The sequence below is a fragment of the Centroberyx affinis genome, unplaced genomic scaffold (assembly GCF_046629955.1).
Source record: "Centroberyx affinis isolate AG114_WGS23_722 - 3 ecotype Tasmania unplaced genomic scaffold, CSIRO-AGI_Caff_v1 ptg000656l_1, whole genome shotgun sequence".
NCBI classification, from domain to species: domain Eukaryota; kingdom Metazoa; phylum Chordata; class Actinopteri; order Beryciformes; family Berycidae; genus Centroberyx; species Centroberyx affinis.
Window position 1 is genome coordinate 42661 of NW_027279282.1, and position 22402 is coordinate 65062.

The 22402-nt window shown below is 40.1% G+C and overlaps 1 protein-coding gene across 1 annotated transcript in view; it reads right to left on the bottom strand.

Annotated features, from left to right (window-relative positions):
• pdxdc1 (pyridoxal-dependent decarboxylase domain containing 1) overlaps positions 1–22402 on the bottom strand; it is a 41748-nt gene that overhangs the window by 13188 nt on the left and 6158 nt on the right. Inside the window, exons 6-17 of the mRNA XM_071519089.1 lie at positions 21937–22126; positions 20915–20983; positions 20733–20811; positions 20443–20527; positions 19609–19657; positions 17990–18091; positions 16627–16752; positions 16028–16078; positions 7535–7595; positions 6228–6298; positions 5360–5465; positions 4127–4301 (exon numbers count right to left, since the gene is read on the bottom strand). Of these exons, the coding sequence (XP_071375190.1) occupies positions 4127–4301; positions 5360–5465; positions 6228–6298; positions 7535–7595; positions 16028–16078; positions 16627–16752; positions 17990–18091; positions 19609–19657; positions 20443–20527; positions 20733–20811; positions 20915–20983; positions 21937–22126 (1164 nt within the window). The remainder of the gene's footprint in view (positions 1–4126; positions 4302–5359; positions 5466–6227; positions 6299–7534; positions 7596–16027; positions 16079–16626; positions 16753–17989; positions 18092–19608; positions 19658–20442; positions 20528–20732; positions 20812–20914; positions 20984–21936; positions 22127–22402) is intronic.

Consider the following 22402-nt stretch of genomic DNA (forward strand, 5'->3'; position numbering starts at 1 on the left):
AATAACTAAGGTTAAGACTAGGGCTGGGCGATATGGTTGAAATCAATATCATGATAATCATAAGGATTTTTCTCAATATCAATATATATCCCGATATGGTTCATGTATGCAAAATCACGTTAAATAATCAAATGAATGTTCATCTCATTGAACCGAATGGTAATGTTAGGTGTGATGTCAAACAAAACTGAAATTTTCAAATAATATTCCTATCATACCTCATTTTATCAGAGTTTTTAAGTAAAATTTGCTTGTCATCATCAATTCAGACAGCAGAAATGTGTGTCACGATATTAAAATATCTTCATATCATCACGATATGATTCCACTGAAAGACGATAAACGATAATATTGAATTATCGCCCAGCCCTAGTTAAGACAAAAGATATTTGTCCTTGACCATAAGGCGATTGTATTCAAAAAACTCCTTCCAACTCCAGCTCATCTGTTTGCTTTCACATGTTTAACTCAACCTCTGCAGTTAGACGGCTTTCTTGTCAACTCACAGACATTATTATCCAAAACCACTGAGGAGCTAGTCTCATTTTAACCACACTTGTTTAGCCACTCTTGACTCTGTTGCTCCTTTCAAAAATAAAAAGTTAAAATCAAAAGCCTTTCAATGGCTGAATGGCACAACTCTTCTCTACAAAGCTACAAATATTTCGTGACATTTTGAAAAAACCTAATGTTCAGGTGTCAGAAAGGCAGCTGAGGAGGGGAGAGCGGCATACTTCTCTGAGCTCATAAAACCGAAAACATGTTTTTTTTTGGCATTCTTTGCCACAAAGGTTGAAAACATAACACAGCGATCTCCCCTTCTAACCGGGACATATTCGTTTTGTTGGAGAACTCTGCTGTTTTGAACCCATTTCCCTATTTCTTTCTTAAAGGTGTCTCACAGGTGTCGAAAGGATCCTAATTGGAGACCTTTGGGGAGGTAAAAATAAAAATAACTTTCTATTTTACTTGATTTGATTCTTTTAATGCAATCCATTTGGCTTGTTCTTTTATATGAATTTTATCTTTTTCACTTTGTCTCGATCAAGTGGGTTTTATTCTCCATCTTATTTTACATTAATTATGGCATTCTATCCCTGTTTTTATGCTCATTCTATGTCTTTTTTTCATGTGAAGATGCATTCTATGTATTCTATTCTCATCTATATCTAAGTTTTATGTGAAGCACTTGGTGCATGTAATTTCTTTGTTGCAAAGCACTTTGAGCTGCATTTCTTGTATGAAAGGTGCTATACAAATAAAGTTTATCATTATCATTATTATTATTATTGTTAAAGAAAAGCATCTACCATATGAGATGCTCTACTGTATGTTCCCACAAAAATTCCTCAAACATGTTTTTGATAAAGTATGTCCAGAAGCTTAGCTATTATTATATAAGTAGTTCTCTGGCTGCTGTTGCAATATTTCAAAACCTCCTGGGAAAAAAAAAGCCTGAATCTCTCAACCCTGAGCAACTACAGAAACTACTAAATGGATTTTTTATCAAAGGTTTTAGAAAGTGCATTTCTTACTTTTAACAACATTTTTTGATAAATTATGATCAGGTTTTAGACTTCTTTAACCGACTTGACCTCCTTTTAACAGAGGATGCTGGGGAATGTTTGATTCTAATCCTTTCAGACCTCAGAGCAGCATTTGACAGTAGATCATGCAATTTTAATTGACTGCCTTAAGCAACTGGGTGGGTATCTCAGGCTCGGCACTGAACTGGCTCACATCCTGTCCTTCCACACGGACCTTCTCTGTCACTACGGGCGATTCATCCTCTTCCTATCCTATCTTCCGATATCGCTCAGTTCTTGCCTTCATCCTCTTCTCCGTCTATATGCTCCTGCTCCAACATCACTAACGTCTCATCACGCATAATTGCTCTTAGGAATTTCCTCTTATGGAGAGCGGACTGCAAAAGGGCGTGAGTAATAGTATAAGTTACAGTTGTGAGAAAATGTTCTTGAATCTTTAAGAATTACCTGGATTCCTGCTTCAATACACATGAGTGTGTGTGTATGTGTGTGTGTGTGTGAGCTTTAGGATTGTGTGTGTGTGTGTGTGTGTGCAGCTCATGTCTTTTCTTCCTCTAACTCAGCTGAGCATTGTTCTCAACACTTCATATTCAATTATTTTGTTGTGCAGGTTAATGGCTACACTGCAAATGCTAAATGCTATTTTTCAAAATATTATACTGATGGAAAAAAAACCACAAAATCGCCACAACATTACAAACCTTTTCATCTTGACTGAAGACATTGTTTAAGCATTCACAGTGTAGGCTGGGGAAAGTATGTGAACCTCTAGGATAATGACTTCTATGAAATGGGGTAACTGGAGCAGTGGTTCTCAACGTGGGGTCCGGGGACCACCAGGGGTCCTTGAGGGGGTTCCAGGGGGTCCCCAGCAAAACTGATGATTATTTCATTATTTCATTTACAAGAAGTGAACACAATTAGAGAATGTAGAAGAGTGACTGTTTTGATCATAGTTTCTCTGTTATCTCTCTACCTACGATACAGATAGTCATGGAATTCTGGACAAAATCATATCTAACAATAAAAATATTTTCACATTTGGGTCAGAGAGACAAAATCTCATCAAACGGGGGTCCGTGGCCCTAATGTGGACTAAATTAAGGGTTCTTGATATGAAAAAGGTTGAGAATCACTGAACTGGAGTCAGGTGTGGGTTAGAGATCCCCTGCTCTTTTAAAAAGTACGGTCACCGACAGTCTGCTCTTCACTTAAACAGAGATCTGTTGAAGTGATCAAAAAAGATTTCAGAGGCCCTCATAAAAAAAAAAAGAGTTGTTGAGGCTCATAAAGCTGGAAAGAGCAGTAAAAGCATCTCTAAAGACTTGGGCCTCCATCAATCTACAGCCAGGCATATAGCGCTCAAATAGAAGAAATTCAAGCACATACAATGCTCAAGGAGGTGCCAAAGAACTCTAGGGTAACCGCTGTGCGTATGCAGGCATCTCTTGCACTCGCTAACGTCTAGCGTTCATGAGTCCGAAATGAGAAAAACACTGAACAGAAAGTGGCGTTCATAAAAGAACAGAGGAAACCACTGCTTTCCAAAAAAAAAACCATTGCCGCGCGCCTTATGTTTGCCAAAGACTCCCAAAGAACTCACTCCACGCTACTGGAACGTTTGTGTGGAATGTTTTGTGGACAAATGAGGGACAAGAGTTCAACTTTTTTGGCAAGCAGACACAATGCCGTATTGGGAGGAAAAGAAACATTCAATACCGACACCTAGACCTTATCCTAACCATGAAGCATCGAGGTTTGGGGCTTGATGCGCCTTCCAAAGATGCTTGGCTTGATTTTAGAGGGAATACAACAAGCTTAACTAGAAATAACCGGCTCGCGGTTGTATGCCTCCGCCAATAAACTGCTTTACCATTGCAAGGACAGTCTTTATTTATTGAAGATATATAATTAATGTGATTAGGGGCGCCCTGGGGGCTCACCGAGTAGAGCGCGTACCATTAAGGCTCAGTCAGGTTCGAATGTCCTCCCCTCTCTCTCTCCCATACCTTCCTGTCTCTCTCTCACACTGTTTCTTATCAATAAAGCATAAAATGCCTAAAATAAATCTTTAAAAAAAAAAAAAAAATTAATGTGATTATTAGGTCAACTTAAAGGATTTTGGTGCAAAAGTAAGTGACAGCACTTCCACCGTTTTTGTAGAATGACCCAAGATCGTTTTCTCAGCTACAGTGGTAAGCAACACATTATGATGTCACAGTGAAGTTGACCTTTGAACTTTTGGATATAAAATGTCATCACTTCATCATTTTATCCTATTAGACATTTGTGTGAAATTTTGTCATAATTAGCGTATAAATTCTTGAGTTAAGGCCAAAAACGTCTTTTGTGAGGTCACAGTGACCTTGACCTTTGACCTTTGACCACCAAAATCTAATCAGTTCATCCTAAGGTCCAAGTGGACGTTTGTGGCAGATGTAATGAAATTCCCTCCAGGCGTTCCTGAGATATTCACGAGAATGGGACGGACGGACGGACGGACGGACAACCCGAACACATAATGACATAATAAAAACGTAATAAGTTTGTAATATAAATTGAAGCCCATCCAGCCTTACCTGACAGCACCCAGGCCAGGCCAGCTGAGGTCCTCCACATATCTGAGGGAGGGGGCGTGTCGGTGGGCCTCCTCCCTGAAGTCCTGTCTGAGGCACATTGTGGAGCTCAGCACTGAGACCAACTCAGACAGCCTCTCCACCAGGGCCTCCACATCCCCCTGCTGGGTCCCCAGGACTGGAGAGGGGGGATAAAGTTGAGTCATGACTAGTATCAGGGGCCGGATTCACCAATGTGTTCTTAAGATAGATCTTAAGAAATGACATGAGAGGAAATTTTAGGAGGTTCTTCAGAAGGCTCTTAAGTGCAATTCCTCAATATTTTCTTAGTAACAGTCTCATTTCTTACGAATTTCTTTAATTTTCCTACTTAAGAACTTCTCAAAATAGGGCCTGAATTAATTCTGGTTAATAAACTTTAGGCTTACTGCCATTGAGGCTAGGAGACAAGGCTAGGAGGCTAGGAGACAAGGCTAGGAGGCTAGGAGACAAGGCTAGGAGGCAACCCAAAGTGCTTCCATCTACAAAACAATTGAGTAAAAACCTATTTAGGGCAACTACAACTGATGAAGTATATGAAAAGATTTAAACATTGGTTGCCGTTGGTAACTGTAAAATTTGCTATCTTATTTTCAACAGACATGAGACAGAGGCCTACCTGGCCCTACACCAAATAAAGCTTTACAATAAATGTTTATCTTAATGTTAGGTGTAGGGGAACCTATGAAGACTTTGAACTATAACTTAATTGTTTCAAATTACCTTTACCTTTTCACTGTAGGGATTTTAAGACAGGGGAAGGGTTGTCTTAAAGTTAAGAAAAAAATCAAGAACAAATTTGAGAACTTTAATTTCAGGAATACCATTTATTCGTAAGTTTTTACTTCGTTTTTTCTTACATAAGAAGTTAAGAAAATTTTTTGAGAATAGCATTTTTCCTACTTTTTTTCTTAAGACTAAAGTTAAGAAAAAAATGGCACTTGAGAACATTTTTTTTCTTAAGAAGGTTTTGTGAATCCGGCCCCTGGTGTTTATGGTTGGGAGGTAGACAGTAAGGAATACGAAATAAGGGCATCCTTTGCTGATGAATTTTTAATCCTTGTGGTCATTGTTTTCGTAACTTTGGTAAAGTTCGACCCAAAGAGAAGAGTTGGCACACACTGTGAAGACATAACTGTTGGTAGGAATGTTGCTGGTGTGTGTGTGTGTGTGTGTGTGTGTGTGTGTGTGTGTTACCTGCGGCAGTCAGGAGAGGGCTGAAGCGAACACATGTACCCTCGTCCTCCAGCTCCACCACGTCTACCCCACTGGCAGGCACCAGATAGGCCAGCTGCTCACCCAGCTACACACAGGAATATCAATCATTTTATATTAGGAATGCAGCAAGTTTATGCTCAATTGTCCTGTTGGTCAACTTCAGTGAAATGATAAGAACAAACACACCAAAATCATCCACATATCCCAAGTAGATCACTGGTCTATGTTCTCATCACTTGACCGACGGGACAATCCACCAAAAACTTTTCTCAAGTTTGACTATTGGCCAGGAGCAAAATTGGGGAAGAGGGCTTCTGGTCGGCCCCAATATGTCAATAGCCTGCATCCCAGAGAGACTCTCAAATAGTGCATTTGCATGAATATTAATATTCGGAAATTATTCAGGACACTCAAGAATTCCTTTCACTAATTGGTGCATGAACAGGTGGAATAGCCTCATATCTTGCTTATTAGAAATCCCAATGTTTGCTGTGACATGCCAATACTGACTGAGATATTAATCAAGCAAATTTATCATCCCACCATCCATAAATCCATGGTAATATTCTTACTAGTCTATTAATTCATGTACAATATGCAGTGATATTTGTGATTGGGAGATGCATATAAACCCCTTATGAGCTAATAGCTGGAAAAGCCTGCATATAAACAAAAAAAAAAAAAAGATTTACCAAAGAAAATTAATCAAGCCAATCAACTGACCAATTAGCTCTTGGAATCAATCAACCAACCCTCTAATCACCCGATAAATACATAATACATACTGTATATACATAATCAATCAATTATACATCCATAGAGAGATTAATAATAAGGATAAGCTCACCCATCTGTTGAAGGAATCCAGCACCTCTCTCTCCCCAGCACAGTAACCCTCCACTGAACCGCCGCTGGATGCTGACAAGGTGGGAGAATAATTGAGATAATGACATAGTGCCATAATATCAGCAGTGAATCATGACTTGTGGTATTACGTGAGGTGTATATGTGAAGTGAAATCTTCACATTTGCACCTACGATATGCATATAATTTGAAATCTCGTCAAAGGGTAGATTACGTCGCCGCATGCGGCAGATTTTGTTTTCCACAGAATGTTTCAATTCCAAATAGAAGATGGAAATTTCAATTTTAGACACTATGTACTGTAAAAAAATACATAAAACTACTGAGATGAAGTCGCTACATTAGTTGTAAATGTAATTGTAAAACGTAGTTAGTTGTTATTGTGTGTGCCTACAGGCTATGGGAAAAGTCTTATAGCTAATGCAGCCTCAAGCTCATTTGGAGTCTGGACTTGCATTTTTGGTTTGTCAACCTTTTTTTGTTTGCTATGGAAGCCCATTTCCGCCAGTGTGATGAAAAAAAACGGTCCTGTAAGTCATTATAATGAGTTAGTATCTCAAAATACTGAGTTAGTATCTCAAAATACTGAGTTAGTATCTCAAAATAATGACTTAATATCTCAAATGAGAAACTTTCTCAAAATAATGACTTAGTATCTCAAAATAATGAGAAACTTTCCTAAAATAATGACTTAGTATCTCAAAATGACTTAATATCCCAAAATGAGAAACTTTCTCAAAATAATGACTTAGTATCTCAAAATAATGAGAATCTTTCTCAAAATAATGACTTAATATCTCAAAATAATGAGAAACTTTCTCAAAATAATGACTTAATATCTCAAAATAATGACTTAATATCTCAAAATAATGAGAAACTTTCTCAAAATAATGACTTAATATCTCAAAATAATGAGAAACTTTCTCAAAATAATGACTTAGTATCTCAAAATAATGAGAAACGTTCTCAAAATAATGACTTTGTATCTCAAAATAGTGAGAAACCTTCTCAAAATAATGACTTAGTATCTCAAAATAATGAGACACTTTCCTTGAGATACTAACTCATTATTTTGAGATACTAACTCATTATTTTGAGAAAGTTTCTCATTATAATGACTTACAGGATCTTTTGTTTTTTATCATCACATTGGCGGAAATGAGCTTCCATAGTTTTCTCCGCCCTTTTTTCTGAAATAAGTAGAGATGTTCAACAGGGTCTTCATACTTGTGTTTGTTATATTATTACTACTGAAATGCACAATAACGTTCAGTCATTTAGACCCTTACCAGCACTCATTTCCTGGGAGAACCTGAATACCACCACGGGAGAGTTGAGCTCATCCTCCACCTGATGGACACACACAAACACACAGATCAGGCGCGTGTCACTCCATGGGCATACTTAACATATGACTGACTGTATATCATGCAAAACAGGTGCTGGTGCTGAAGGGGTGGGATGTGGATGTGTGCGTAAGAGTTTGGTTTTGTGTCCATGCCTACTGAAAGAAGCCATGTGTTATGCCCAAGGTAGTTGTGACTGGATATCACATACAGCACTTGTTTGAATGGTCAAACTGGTCTGCATGGAAGTGGTGCTGCCTAGTCTTTGCATCTCAGTGCTATGGAGGAGCCCAATTCCAAACCAAAGCCCTAGTCCCAGAGACATTTAGTTGGTGTGAAAGATTTGAAGCAGTGCCCAACCTGATTTGGTTAGAGGCAATAGCATATTACTTACACTTATCATATCCTTATTTCTAGTGCAAATGGATAGGGTCCATATTTGGCATTGGGCATCTCAATTACTCCACCATCAGTGTTTAATATTACGAATGAATGCCTATGAACCATGCAACCAGGTTATTGATAATGTTCATGAAACACAGGAAGCCTATGATTAGCATGCATTCATGTTTTTAAGGTAGCATTTTCAGGTAACTGACAAAAACGACTATAGGTACAATTGTAATTTAAAATTGTGAATTATCTAAACCCAGTCAGTCTCTTGTTTTTTTAGCATGACTTTGTCTCAATGGTACATTTTTATTTTTTATTTGACATTTTATTTTCTGAAACACTGGATCGGTGCCCCTAAAGCAGGAAACAACACACACAGTGAAGTCCACTGTGGATGACATCCAGGTCAAGGGTCAAGTTAAGCATCATCATGGCTGGGTGGGGGTGGGTGGGGGTTGGTGTTCCTGGGATGGCAATGGGAGGGTCATGAATAATTCATGAGCATGTGTAGTTTTACTGTCAAGTGTTTTCCAATCAGAGAACCGCCAACTAAACTGCGATCGCATATCTTGCACACACAAAGAAAAAGTCATCGGGCCAACTGAGGTTTACTGTGTAGCTGAGGAAGGGGGGATGTCGGCGGGCCTCCTCCGTGAATTCCTGACTGAGGCACATCGTGGAGCTGGATCCCCAGGACTGGAGGGCAAAGGTCAGTAAGGAATGGTAAAGTTGAGTCACAACTGGTATCTGGTGTTTATGACTGGGAGGTACAACCACTGGATAAAGCAATGGACACTGCCAGGTCTCCCAAAATAACCAAAGCACAAAATGATAGCCGGTGGTACGAGAAGCCCACACGAGCAGACCATGTGCGCAGTGGACAAAGAATGTGTCCCAGAAGAAAAGACAACTCAAGACAAAGAGGATTCTGGGAGAACAGAGAGAGAGAAAACGACCACCATATAAGATAAGGATTGAGAGAACAAGGTTCATTCCCTCGCTGTGCAGCTGTCTCAAGGAGGAGCTACAGAAAATGAAAAAGCAGATAACTCATATAAGTAAGTCACAGAGCAAACGGAATGGGTCAACTCAATAGCGGCTGTGCTTGAAGAGCACACAGAGTAAATGGGGGTGTGGGGAATGAACTTTGCTCACTCCTTCAGTTTGTGTAATTCGCAAATACGGATTTCTGCATGCAAGCTGCAATATGTCTCACAAAGACAAAGTCCCCTTTGTGTGAGAGCTGTCACTGTGCTTGCACACCTCTTGCTTGTGCTTACGTTTTCACTCATCATCATGGGTTTTGTCATGGAAATGTCACCATAAGAAGGACAGGAGTACAGGTGCAACCAACACCATCTCCTGGATGAGACGAAGTAAACACGCAACACTCGCACTGATGAGGATTCTAGATGTAATGACCAACACACACCACACAGCCCCACTGAACAACACACGCCAGAGAGCTTGATTGAGGCAGTCGTTATAGTGGCCCGTGACACACCGTGGATGTCAAGTGAAGCCCAGAATGTGTGTAGGCATTGGTGTAGGCAAATCGCTGTCTTCAAGAGTGTTCATTGTTATTCAATGCAGTTGACGCAGCATGGAAAAGGCAATCTCGGAACCCATCGTCTATCGGTCTGACGACGATTAGACTCTTGGGGCGACGGCCAATATTTGGGGGTTTCCGGTATAGCCAGCGGACATCCGGGCCAAGACTTCCTCTTCCGTGCGCCGGTCATTGTTTACAGTCCGATTAGCAACTTGAGACGTGAGAATGGAGTTGGAGTCGAGAGACGACGTCTCATATGCAGATATCTGTTTATAGAGATTAGCCCAAATGTTGTCTGAACACCTACAAAAAGGATCGATGTTTGTGTATTGTGTGGAGAAACGTTCGACTCGTCACGTCTCAAGTTGCTAATCGGACTGTAAACAATGACCGGCGCACGGAAGAGGAAGTCTTGGCCCGGATGTCCGCTGGCTACACCGGAAACCCCCAAATATTGGTCATCGCCCCCAGAGTCTAATCGTCGTCAGACCGATAGACGATGGGTTCAGAGATTGTGGAAAAGGTAAACTGCTTTACTGCAGACATAAGCTTAGGTGATGGGAAGGGGAAACATCTACAGTGCTTGGCTATGATGAAATGTTGATACCTAGTACTACTTCATTTTCAGCAGTATACTGTACAAGAGTACAAAAGAGAAGTAATGTATGGTGTCACTCAAATACTACTGGACGCTTGTTACTACTCCAGCAAACAGGATACACCTAGAATGGCCTGGCAAACCAATGACTTTCCAGTCCCAAACAGCTGTGAATTAATTCATACCCAAAACCCAAAGAAATGCATGGGTGTGGAGCTACTTTTCTCATCATTTCTCCCTGAAAACACATTGGAGAATGATTTTTTAGAATTGATTTTTAATATCTATCTATCTATCGATCTATCTCCTAAGTGAAAAAATCTTTTTGAACATGTGACCATGGGAACCTATGTTTACACTAGTTTTTTTGTGAAAACTGCTAAAATCAGAGACCCCTTGTGACTAACTACTAAAAATAGTATGATACAGAAATGGCTGTATCTAAAAAAACTACAAGGAGTTGTGTCAAATGCTTGGTACCGTTGGATTCAGAACAAGTTGAATTTGAAGAATGTGTGCTTTGATCTGGCATAAATCTGATATTTAGTATGTTAAATTCTTGTTAAACTATTTGATAATCTATAAAAAAAAAACAACTTTGTCTACCAATAAAGGCATGAAGAATATGTGAAATCAAAAATTTTGATTTTGGTATGTATAGCCACATGCCTTGACAGTTCTCTCTGTAAATGTTGTGTTTTTACCTCTAACAGAAAAAAAATCGGTGGAGCATTTCCTTAACATACTAAATTTAGTAGTTAGTCATTAATGGGTTAAAGAGGCATGAAGTAAGATTTTTACTGTCCCATAGTAGCCTGGTTCCAGACTCCTGAATCGCGACCCGCCCGCTCTTCAGATTTTGTCAAGTGATTCAGAGAGTCTGGTGTTGCTCTAGTCAACGGCGTGTTCTCGCTTGGAGAAACAATCGAGCCAATCACCGCCTTTGTGGGTGGGACTAAAGTTTGAACCGTTCGTGCAACGGTTTTTCATTGGCGTTTCGGCAGAATAATATTTGCTGAAATCACCCCTTAACCAACATATTTTCTTTGCAAAGATGATATTTCTGTCAAAAACGACCAACATTCTTGGTGAAGTTAGTAAATACGGCCAGCATCAGTGTCACTGAAAATAACCTCAGGATGGTATAAACCCTCAGGCTGTCAGATCCTGCGCTGCACAGCTCACCCCTATTATGACTGAACTATTTAACTTATCATTGGAGCAATATTCTGTCCCCAGATGCCTATTAAAATCCCTGTCCCAAAGAAGATACCAGCTACTTGCTACAATGACTATCATCCGGTGCTCTGACGCCGGTACTCATGAAATGTATGGAGCGCCTGGTCCTGGACTTTATTAAAGAACAGATTCCTGCTTCCTTGGACCCGAGGCAGTTTGCCTATGGGAAGAACAGATTGGTGGAGGGTTCTGTATCTGTGACAAATTATCCGATCAGTATGGGTTCACCACAGGGCTGCACTGTAAGTCCTTTGCTATACTCTCTTTGTACTTATGACTGATACTTATTGTGAAGTACGCTGATGATACAACAGTAATTGGGTTGATCAGCTCTGATGACGAGTCTTTTCATAGAAAGGAGGTACATCATTTGGTCAACTGGTGCAAGTCAAATAATCTTAATGTTTCTAAAACTAAAGAGATAGTAATAGATTTCAAACGAAGAAAGGCTGACCATAGTCCTATTACCATCCATGGAGCTGATGTTGAGATAGTCAATAGTTTTATTTTATTTATTTATTGTCATAATTTTGGGGCATTTTGCTCTCTGATGATCTTACCTGGTTTAATAATACCAGCTCTGTTATTAAAAAGTCTCAACATCTTTTCTTTTTAAGAAAGCTAAAGGATTTTACCCAAGACAGCAGTGTGCTACATAGCTTTTATAGGGGTGGTATAGAGAGTGTTTTAACATGTTTTATGACCGTATGGTATGTGCAAGAACCTTGATAGAATAGTGCGCCATGCACAAAAACTGATTGGCATTGACCTACAGACCCTGGATGAGATATACCGCTCAAGAGTACTCTCAGGCTCTTGCTATTATTAAGGACCCTCTAAGCCACCCTGCCTTTGATATCCTCACCTTGCTGCCGTCTGGCGCATGGTATCATCCTACTACATTAGTTAAATTGCACTTCACATGCACTTTATGTACTGTTTTATGTCTACTTAGTGCTTTCCCATCAACATTTCTGTTTATTTGTATTTGTTTGCTTGTGTATTTTTTTTTAATGTATGTATTTTCATGTCCTATATGTCATGAGCTCTGCACTTTTTAAATTCCAATGTGGTTGTCCATAAGGTAAATAAACTTGTACTTCTACTTCTACTGTGAAAATGTGACTTTCACATAGCCCCTATGTCAGATACTGTAGGAGGAGAGACGTTCTATCACAGAAGCTGAATGGATATAACGGTCATTCCCATTCAAATCAATGTTCCTGGATGGTTGGAGCAGCGGCCATTTTTATGTGTACTGTTGGGCTAGCTTCCTGACTTACAAGTCGCTGAAAGGAGAGGTTTTGCAGCAAGGAGCAAAGCAGTTTCTCTGTCACCTTGCTGCCATAGATTGCCATTATGCTAATGTTGAGTAGCAGAACTAGCTTTGATAAAGCTACATAAACCTCGTCGCTAACGTTAGCTTTCAGTTGAGTTTTGACAGTTTGCTAAGAAACTCATCTGCATAGTTCTCAAGCAAGTGTGACAGACTTTACGGCCTTAATGCCCAGACTTGCATTGTCACCGTAGAAATTAACCTTTAACATAATCGCTATTTTATGCTGTCCTAACCAAATTACCATGGCAAACAGTGGAAGGACTGTTCTATCCATTCAAGTTCTGTGCGTTCTATCAATGTTGTTGCAATTCCAACTGGTCGCCAATAGAGGCAATAAAGGTCATAGATTACTTATTGTCCCTTTAATACTTTATATGTGATATTATGGTTTGTTGCTTTTATAAATGGGTCAAGTGACATCAGTGGTCTATTGGTTCAGTACTTACATTGACAGGTTTTTTCCCTTTAAAATGAAGGAAGCAATTCATGAATTATTCAGGACCCTTCCATTCTCCCCCGAGGAAAAAATTATGCGTGGGGAGAGGCATTCCCTGAAGTACCTCAAACAACATGCCTGAGTGATCCACATCCTAAACAATTAAGAAGAAGTGAGTAATCCATCAGCCAATGGGGTGACCCATGATTTGATCTGCGTGGGCCAGGTCTCAAATACCGCTGAGCTTATGTGGGTGAAGGAAAATGGTCGGGGAGTGAACGTAACAAAGAAAAGCAAGAGAGGGAAGTGACAGAAGGGAAGGAAGGAGGGAGTGAGGGAGACAGGCAGAGGCTTGGTCCCACCTACAATAGAGAGTATGAGAGAGCCCAGAACGTCCCGCAGTGAAGCCCCGGAGATGGGCGGGATCCGCGACACCACGCCCTGGAACCAAGGCAACCCACACTGACTATAACTACAGCTACACATACACACACACACACAAGCATATACACACACACACCCCTCACTGGCACAGTGGTACTAAAAACTCCCTTTAACACTCAAATCGCAGCATCTTTACAGTATATACAGGGTTCCTACACATTTTCAATGAAAAAATTCCATACTTTTTCCAGACCTAAATTTGTTTTGAAGATTTTGTCTGGTGTTCAATATGATTTACGCAGATAGACATCTTGCCCCTGCTAACTAGGTCATATCACTGTGTAGATGAAGATTGTTCTTCACAGAGACAAATATCACAATATGTGAGATGATTGGCAGGGTTCCTACACGGTTTCCACTTTACAATTCCATATTTTTCCCAGACCCTATGTTCTTGACTGGATTTGATTTTGGTGGGTATTTGATATAATGCATGCTGACAGCGGCTGGGTAATAAGAGCGTCCCTCTATCTGAACATTATTCTTCACATCAACAAAAACTGTGGACTCAAAGTGGCTCTACAACAACATAAAAGCTAGAATTATGTGTGTATCAGACCTGAACCACAACATTTTCCATACTTTTCCAGACATTTTTTCAAATCCCCAAACTATTCAAGACCTGGAAATGATGCAAATTCATTTTTAATACTTTTACAGACTTTCCAGACGTGCGTAGGAACCCTGTATATACTACTCACAATTGTACTCTAATCCAGTTTGCAAAAAGCACTTACTGTTAAAGTTATGAATTTATTGGTATTTAGTATATTTATGTGCATTTAGTATTAGGAATCGAGGAGCTATACTGTCCAGCTGTTTACAAAATGTGTCTGACTGAGATAGATTTTGCACTAATTTAGATTCATCCTAATTTCACAAAGCTACTACTGTGGGAAGCTGGAGGCCGAGTTTGAGTACCACTGTGTGACGACACTTTGATCCCCAACACCTGTGATTGTTCACTGCATTTGGCTCTTAGCACAGTCGCTGCGCAATGCTACGAATCACAGCCGCTCAAATAAGGTGAAGTCTCATTGCTTCAGAGGATTCTGGTTGATGTACGCAGCGTTTGCCCCGGGCCGATGACAGTGAACAAGCCGTTAGTCTGTAGCCCTGAGGCCGGGTCAGTATCAACACAGCTCTGACTTTACCATGGTCAAAGCCTCGAGGAGAGAGATCTCTGTCTCAAGCGCATCCTACAAACAGAAATGGGCTTTGTCTTTATATCAAGTGGAGGTCATTTTTTTTTTTTTTTTTTTTTTTTTTTACATGTAATTCAAGTTAATGTTATTTACCGATACACAGAATCTGATCCCTTGTGCTCCTGCAAACTTTAACTACAATTATGAAGTACTTGACAGCGTCTTATCACAAGATTTGATTAGATTTATATGGTGAAATACTACATAATATGGCATGAAAATTAATAGGTAACACTTTACAATAAGGGTCACTAAGTTAAGGATTAGTTAATGCTTAATAATCATTAACTAACCCTTAATTAACAGTTAATTAATATGTAATTTACTAATGGTGTTCATGTTAACTAAGGCATTAATTTATACATTATTTAATATAATATAAAGATGACTATTAAATAATGTATAAATTAATACCTTAGTTAACATGAACACCATTAGTAAATGATTACCAGACACATTAGTTAACTGTTAATTAAGGGTTAGTTAATGCTTATTAAGTGTTAACTAACCCTTAACTTGGTGACCCTAATTGTAAAGTGTTACCATCAGCACATGGCCTTTAATTTATTAGATAGTTGGTTGTAAATTCAGTATCAGTGACTGCAGCACAATGAGATAAATATTCCCAGCTGGGCAAACTTTGAAAATTGAGATGATAAAGCCATTGTCCATTTTGCCTTTTCTTCCTGCCTTGGTGCTGAATGCATTATGCTTCATTTGAGGGCAAACTGCTTTCACAAGTTTGCTGAAAAAGCCTAGTCACACTTTCAATGAACAGTGTGCATCTCACACAAGATCAGCTAAGCTACTGTTGAAAGACTTAAACATCCATGCTCTTGTCATGAGGTGATGATATATGGAACACACGGGAAACTGTCCCCTAAAAATTGCACTGCAGTCCTCCTTTGTCGTGTGGAAACTTGTTGGAAAATTATACTACATAGATTTAGGAAAAAATTAAGTTCCCAGGTACCCGACGTCACCTTCAAGAGGAAGATCTGAGTGGAATATCCCGGGAATCCCAGTTCCCAGAGTAAATCCCACCATCATTGGCTGTTCTAACAGTTTTAGCCATAATTATCTAGCTTTATAATGTGTCTTCATCACTGATTTGATGGTGATATATTAGTCCCCAAATCCCAGAAATCAGCTGACCAAACAGCCAGTTCAATGTTAAAAGTGGAAGACATTATATTCTAATCTATGGTAGATTGTTGAGAGATCACTTACCGATGTTTTGATGGAGGCCAGAGTTTTTAGCTTCTCTAGTAGCTGCTGGCTCTAGGGGAAAAATGAGAAGGTGAAATGGCTGTTTTACATATATAACAATACCAGCAACTTTAAATTCATTCTAAGATTTAGACCATAAAATATGTACCATGTGTCCATTCAATTTCTAGGGTATTGTGTGTCCCTTTGTCAAACTCGGGTCCAGATTCACTAATATTGTGTTGCGAGGGCAATTTTTCACCTCAGTTGCTTAAGCTAAGAGTGCAGTTTTCATCTTATTCATTACGAAATTTATGTAGATCAAATTGTGGTGCAAACAAGTCCTCTAAAAGAGCATTGTGCAAGCCAATAGCCCCTTCATCACCGACTACATACGCAAATGGATACATAATGAGATTTACATGTAATTTCAATATGAGTTTATTTTTTTTATTTTTTTTTTTCAATATGAGTTTATTTTCTGATTTGGTCATTGTGGTGATACAGCGGGCTCTTCCCTCCACAAAACCCTTAGCGAATCTGGACCTGAGTTTGTCTGTGCTGGATGGTTTTTAAGCTAACTGTGGTGCTGCAGTGGACTGAGACTCATTACTGCTCACCAGAGCGGTGGCGTGTTTGATCTTGTGGACGATGCCGTTGTGGCCAAGGTATTGCAAGGACAGCCAGAGAGGAAGGGCTCGCAGTTTCTCCACCGGCTGGCTGGAGGTCAGACCTGCTGCCAGAGACTGAGGGGGGAAAACAGCGAAAGAGAGAGATAGAACAACAAAACGGAGGGTAAGTCAGAGAGAGGGAGACAAAGATGATCGGCCATGGAGAATTGAACACAATCCAACTAACCGGAATGAAATAGAAAGAGAACAGATAAAGGACCAGGATAGACAAAGTCCTCCATTTGATGTAGAGGCAGGAGGACCGAGTGCAAAAGGGCAATGAAAATACTAGTGGGCAAGTAACAGTGAAGGTTAGTGTCTGCAGTTCGGATGCTGAACTGCTAGCTGAGAGCTTATGGCCAAACAAACAAGTTTTGAACCACGGATGGTTGATATTAAATTCATAAACAAACATTTTTTTGAACGTGGGCGTTCCAACAAGTTTAACACGTGAACACTGTTATTCCGCTTATTCCCATATGACGTGAAGGCGGCATTAGCATGGAGCCTACTATCACTCAACATAGTGTATGCTAAAGTGTTAGCATGGAGCCTGCTATCACTCAACATAGTGTATGCTAAAGTGTTAGCATGGAGCCTGCTATCACTCAACATAGTGTATGCTAAAGTGTTAGCATGGAGCCTACTATCACCAAAGATGCTCTATACACACAAGATGACGCATTACAAGCTGCACCAATGATATGAAATGGTATACACTTCCTGTCCCCCCCCCCATCCCCTCTATGCATTTATATTTTCTTTTGCTAACATTAGATATTTAGACAGCTAACAGCCATATTTAGCATTATGAAAATGAGTTAGCTAGGGCGTTCGCGAACGTTAGCTTAAAATTTTAACACAGTTTGGCTAACGTTATCTCGCGAGATAACCAGATCTCAGATCTCGCGAGAGTGTGTTGCTGAGACAGAGACAGGTCTCGAACAAAGTTAATTTTCTCCTTATTTGTCTGTCTGAAAAATGCCATTTTAGTGTCAGAATATTCGGAAGATATGTGGCTTGTGAAAAATGTCAAAAAGTCTCCTAAAGGGGCGGGGCAGTGGCAAAACCCACGTGACACAGATACAGGAAATGACTCACAGTTCGCGCGTCTCATTTCTAAACCGTCTCTGCTATCACTCAACATAGTGGATGCTAAAGTGTTAGCATGGAGCACCAGAACCAACAATCTACCAGGGACACAAGGGCGATTTTGGTGTCTATGTTCTCATCTCTTAACAGGGAAGCTGACCATTGGGACAATCTATCAAAAACACAGTGTACTGCTGTAAGTTTGACCTGATGATCTTACCATTGCTGGGTCTTCATGTCTGTAGAGGGTGACAGCAGTTACAGCAGGCAGTCCCAGCCACAGGCCTGGTGTCAACGTCATACTGTCACTCCTGTTGGCTGCCTGGAGGGAGGGAACAACACACACACACACACAAACACACACACATCAAAAGTTAAAGACAACATGGAATGGCATTTTGAGTGTCTCGCTTCTGTAATTAACATAAACAGGATGTTGGGGTGGGACATATAGGGTGGGATGGTTCAGAAGTGGGCGGGTGTGACCATAGGAAACACGGAGAGTGACGCGGAAGAACTGGGTGCTAGCCTGCGTCATTCTCCAACACCCTGTTATTAGCAGGGTGTTGGAGCAGCAGTGGACTAGACGAGCAGAAGGTTGAGGAGGAAGAGGAGGAAGATTTGGTTGCAGTTGCAGGCTTTATCTGATGGATGGAGGGAGCAGAGGAGGGGACTGTTCAAAAAGGAATGCTTGTATTATTAATGTTACCTGGTCCTTTACTAATCAATGCACACTGAACAGGATCATGTCTCATCAATGGATGTGCAATTAATTTGCTGGTTGGATCAATGCCACACAAAGATGTCAAGCAAGACTGCAATGAGTATTAATGTGTAAACAGAAAATGTTGATGTAGACTTAGAGAGTTTGTTTTTCAACTCTAATTAGTGTACCGTGCAGTGCTGGAAACTCAGACACACATACACACACACACACACACACACACACAAAATGAGTATCTGCTCCATCTGTGCACATCGACACATAGGTCAAATTAAGCTGTAATGCTTTGAAAAGGTCAGAGAACTACAGCACTGTGCAATAGTCAGAGACCACCCTTTTGTTTATGTAATTTACAGTCAATTGGCCATTCAGATTATTTAGTTTTTGGTGTCAAACAATAATGCAGGAAACACGTATTTAACAGAAAATTACACAAAAGCCTCCAACACTAATATCAAAACTATCCGTATTTAATTTGTCCACTCTTTACTTTTGTACACCCTACTGCCACTTTAACGCCTCCATCCTTCCAGACACTCCAACAGAAGTGTCAGACATTATGTTGGCACACTTTCCCTTTAAAAGTGACACTAACATTCACACAGACTACCCAAACACACCTTAGCTGCCTTACGCATTTCTTTCTCATCTAAAATGGCTAAAGGTGATATTTCTGATGTGATTTGATATAAGATAATACACTTGCATTAGGAAGGTGAAATTATATTTAGTTGTGGATGCTTTTGTGTAATTTTGCGTTAAATATACATTTCCTGCATTTTTTTCTGACATTGAAAAATAAATTGCTTGCACTTAATGGCCGTTTTGACTGGAAATTAGACAAAGTCAGTTTCATCACAGCATACACTGTCTTGGCTAGGCTGGTCACTGATGTTAGGAAAGTACAAATCTTTCCTGCTCTTAGACTGATTTTGCTTTGTTTTAATTTTTAAAAATTGGGTCAAAAAATTCTGGGTTAAGGCTTCTTTTGCATATTTTAACGCAACAACTACGCATACACTGTTGTCAAAATGTATAAGTGGTTCACAAAATACACACAGGTTAAAGAGGTAAAAACGACATGAAGGATAAGACCATATTTAACGTTTGATTACCATGACAGCAGAGGAGACTTGACCCAGTGCCAGAGTTGCCAGGTTGACCCTGAAAGAGACAGAACGTAATAATAAATGTGATTATGACTTTACTGATGAGACCAGACACTTTGAACTTGCACTGGTCTCATGCCTGCAACCAAGCAAGTATTTATCACAATGACCATTTGCATTTAGGGAATTCTCTTTTTAAAAGGTGGTATGTGTTGCATTGTAACATCAATAAGTCATTAATTGACTTATTAATTGACCATTAAAGCGAAGTCCTAATAGCAGCGGGATGGGTTTGAATCCAGCCCCTGCCCTTTGCTGCATGTCATCTCCTGTCTTTCCTGTCTCTCTCTACTCTGACTATCCAATAAAGCAGAAATGCCAAAAAAAAATCATCTTTTAAAAAAAATCAAAACTACACTGAAGGCATACATTTTTGTCAGAGGAGAAGATGTTTTCACTCTGGTGGTGAAGAAAATAAGGCACTGAGGGAGAACCCAATACTCATTGTTGTGTATTGGAACCGAGCTAAAGCTTTCAGAGTTTCTGGCAATGGCAGACGGTGGAAGGAGTGAAGGGCCGATGGAAAAATCACTTCCAACATATTTATCCTCTTCAGGGGGGGAGGGGGAACAGGAAGCTACAGGGTTTGTGGTCTGAATTTTGAGAAACAATAGCATTAACAATAAGACTAGTGTGAGATAGGGGCTGCCAATCGTCTCCACCATTGTCTAATTATACCAAGGTATCACAATTAATCTGACAATGGTATGTTGACGGCTAAAATGCTACAAGTAGCACCTTTAAGAGCATCTACTGTAGATAGTACCAGAGATGACCCACCCTTCCACATGGAGCCACATGCTGTACTGATCACATAGCTCCTTCAGGCGACTCAACTTGTCTGTGTGGCCTGCACCAGGGGTACCTGGGAAGGAAACGTAAACCGCATCAGATATCGTACAGACCACTTTCACAGAAGTCCAAATCAACTCACTGCAACAGCATGAAACATTCTTACATGCAGCTGATCTAATGTTAAATTAATATGGTGTTAAATTCCGATACATAACGGTTTCAGTCTACAGTGCAGTGTTTCATAAATATACATTTTCCTTCAATTTCCCACTGACCTGCGTTGGCTATCAACAGCAAAGGAAGCTTCCCAGCATCCACGTCTTCTTTGATTAGTTTGTCCAACAAGGCAACGTCCTGATATTGACAATCAAAATCAAAATCACTTCATTCTAACTATCTGCTATCAATTTATGGTATTCATCACTGAAATGTTCCAATATATAGAAAAACTTCCGACCATTTGGTGCTGGGATCCAAAGATGGTGTTGCATGGGACCGTACACAGACTGGAGAGAGGCAGGCCAAGCTGAGGAGACAAGAGAAAATCCAAATTATTATTATGTCTGTAATGTATACTAAATAATGTATAATAAAATGAAATCTTGCTTCTATGCTGTGGCCTTGTGCATAATACTTACACTGATACTACTACTACTAATAATCTTTATATGGCACTTTTAAAAACAGTTGCAAAGCACTTCACAAAAAAGTGAAAGCAATAAAAAAGCAACAACAACAAGGTGAGAAATCTAAAAACAAGTCTAGACTAGAAATAACCGCCTCGCGGTTGTATGCCTCTGCCAATAAACTTTGTTTTATCATTGCAAGGACAGTCTTTATTTATTGAACATATATAATTAATGTGATTATTAACTTAAAGGATTTTGGTGTCTGCAAAAGTAAGTGACAGCACTTCCACCGTTTTTGTAGAATGACCCAAGATCGTTTTCTCAGCTACAGTGGTGAGCAAAACATTATGATGTCACAGTGAAGTTGACCTTTGAACTTTTGGATATAAAATGTCATCACTTTATCATTTTATCCTATTAGACATTTGTGTGAAATTTCCTCATAATTAGCGTATGAATTCTCGAGTTATGGCCAAAAACGTCTTTTGTGAGGTCACAGTGACCTTGACCTTTGACCTTTGACCACTAAATTCTAATCAGTTCATCCTTGAGTCCAATTGGATGTTTGTGCCAAATTTGAAGAAATTCCCTCAAGGCGTTCCTGAGATATCGCGTTCATGAGAATGGGACGGACGTGAGGTCACAGTGACCTTGACCTTTGACCTTTAACCACCAAAATCTAATCAGTTCATCCTTGAGTCCAAGTGGACATTTGTGCCAAATTTGAAGAAATTCCCTCAAGGCGTTCCTGAGATATTGCGTTCACGAGAATGGGACGTACGGACGGATGTAAAAAACGTAAAAAGTGAGTTTGAAGACTTTACAGTATGTGGAGTGTGTGTCCTCCTACCTGGCTGCAGAGGTGCTGTCCCAGACCAGGCCTGCAGGAGGCGCTCTGGTAGATGACGGGCTGCGTGGAGCTGAGGACGGTGTAGCCCTCGGAGGCGTACTCCTCGTAGCGGGCGTTGATCACCAGCCGACACACTTTCACCAGGCCCTCCCGGTCGTCCTCGTGGAAGTAGGCTGAGCCGTTCTCGTACCTGAATGGCAGATTGGGTCGGTGTGAATGCAAATGAGGCGAGTCTAACTGAGGAACAGAAGTGTTACAGTGGAAAGTAACGCTAACCGAGCGTTCACACTGCAAGCAACGCGATGAACACGATGAAGTGCATTCATTTGGAGTCATTCCTATGTTCCCAGGGTCCTGTGTTCCCCAGATTTATATGGCACATAATGGGAACATGACAAAGGGTCCTATGTTCCCAGGGTCCTATGTTCCCCAGTTCTACATATGTGCTCACCCAGGGTCCTATGTT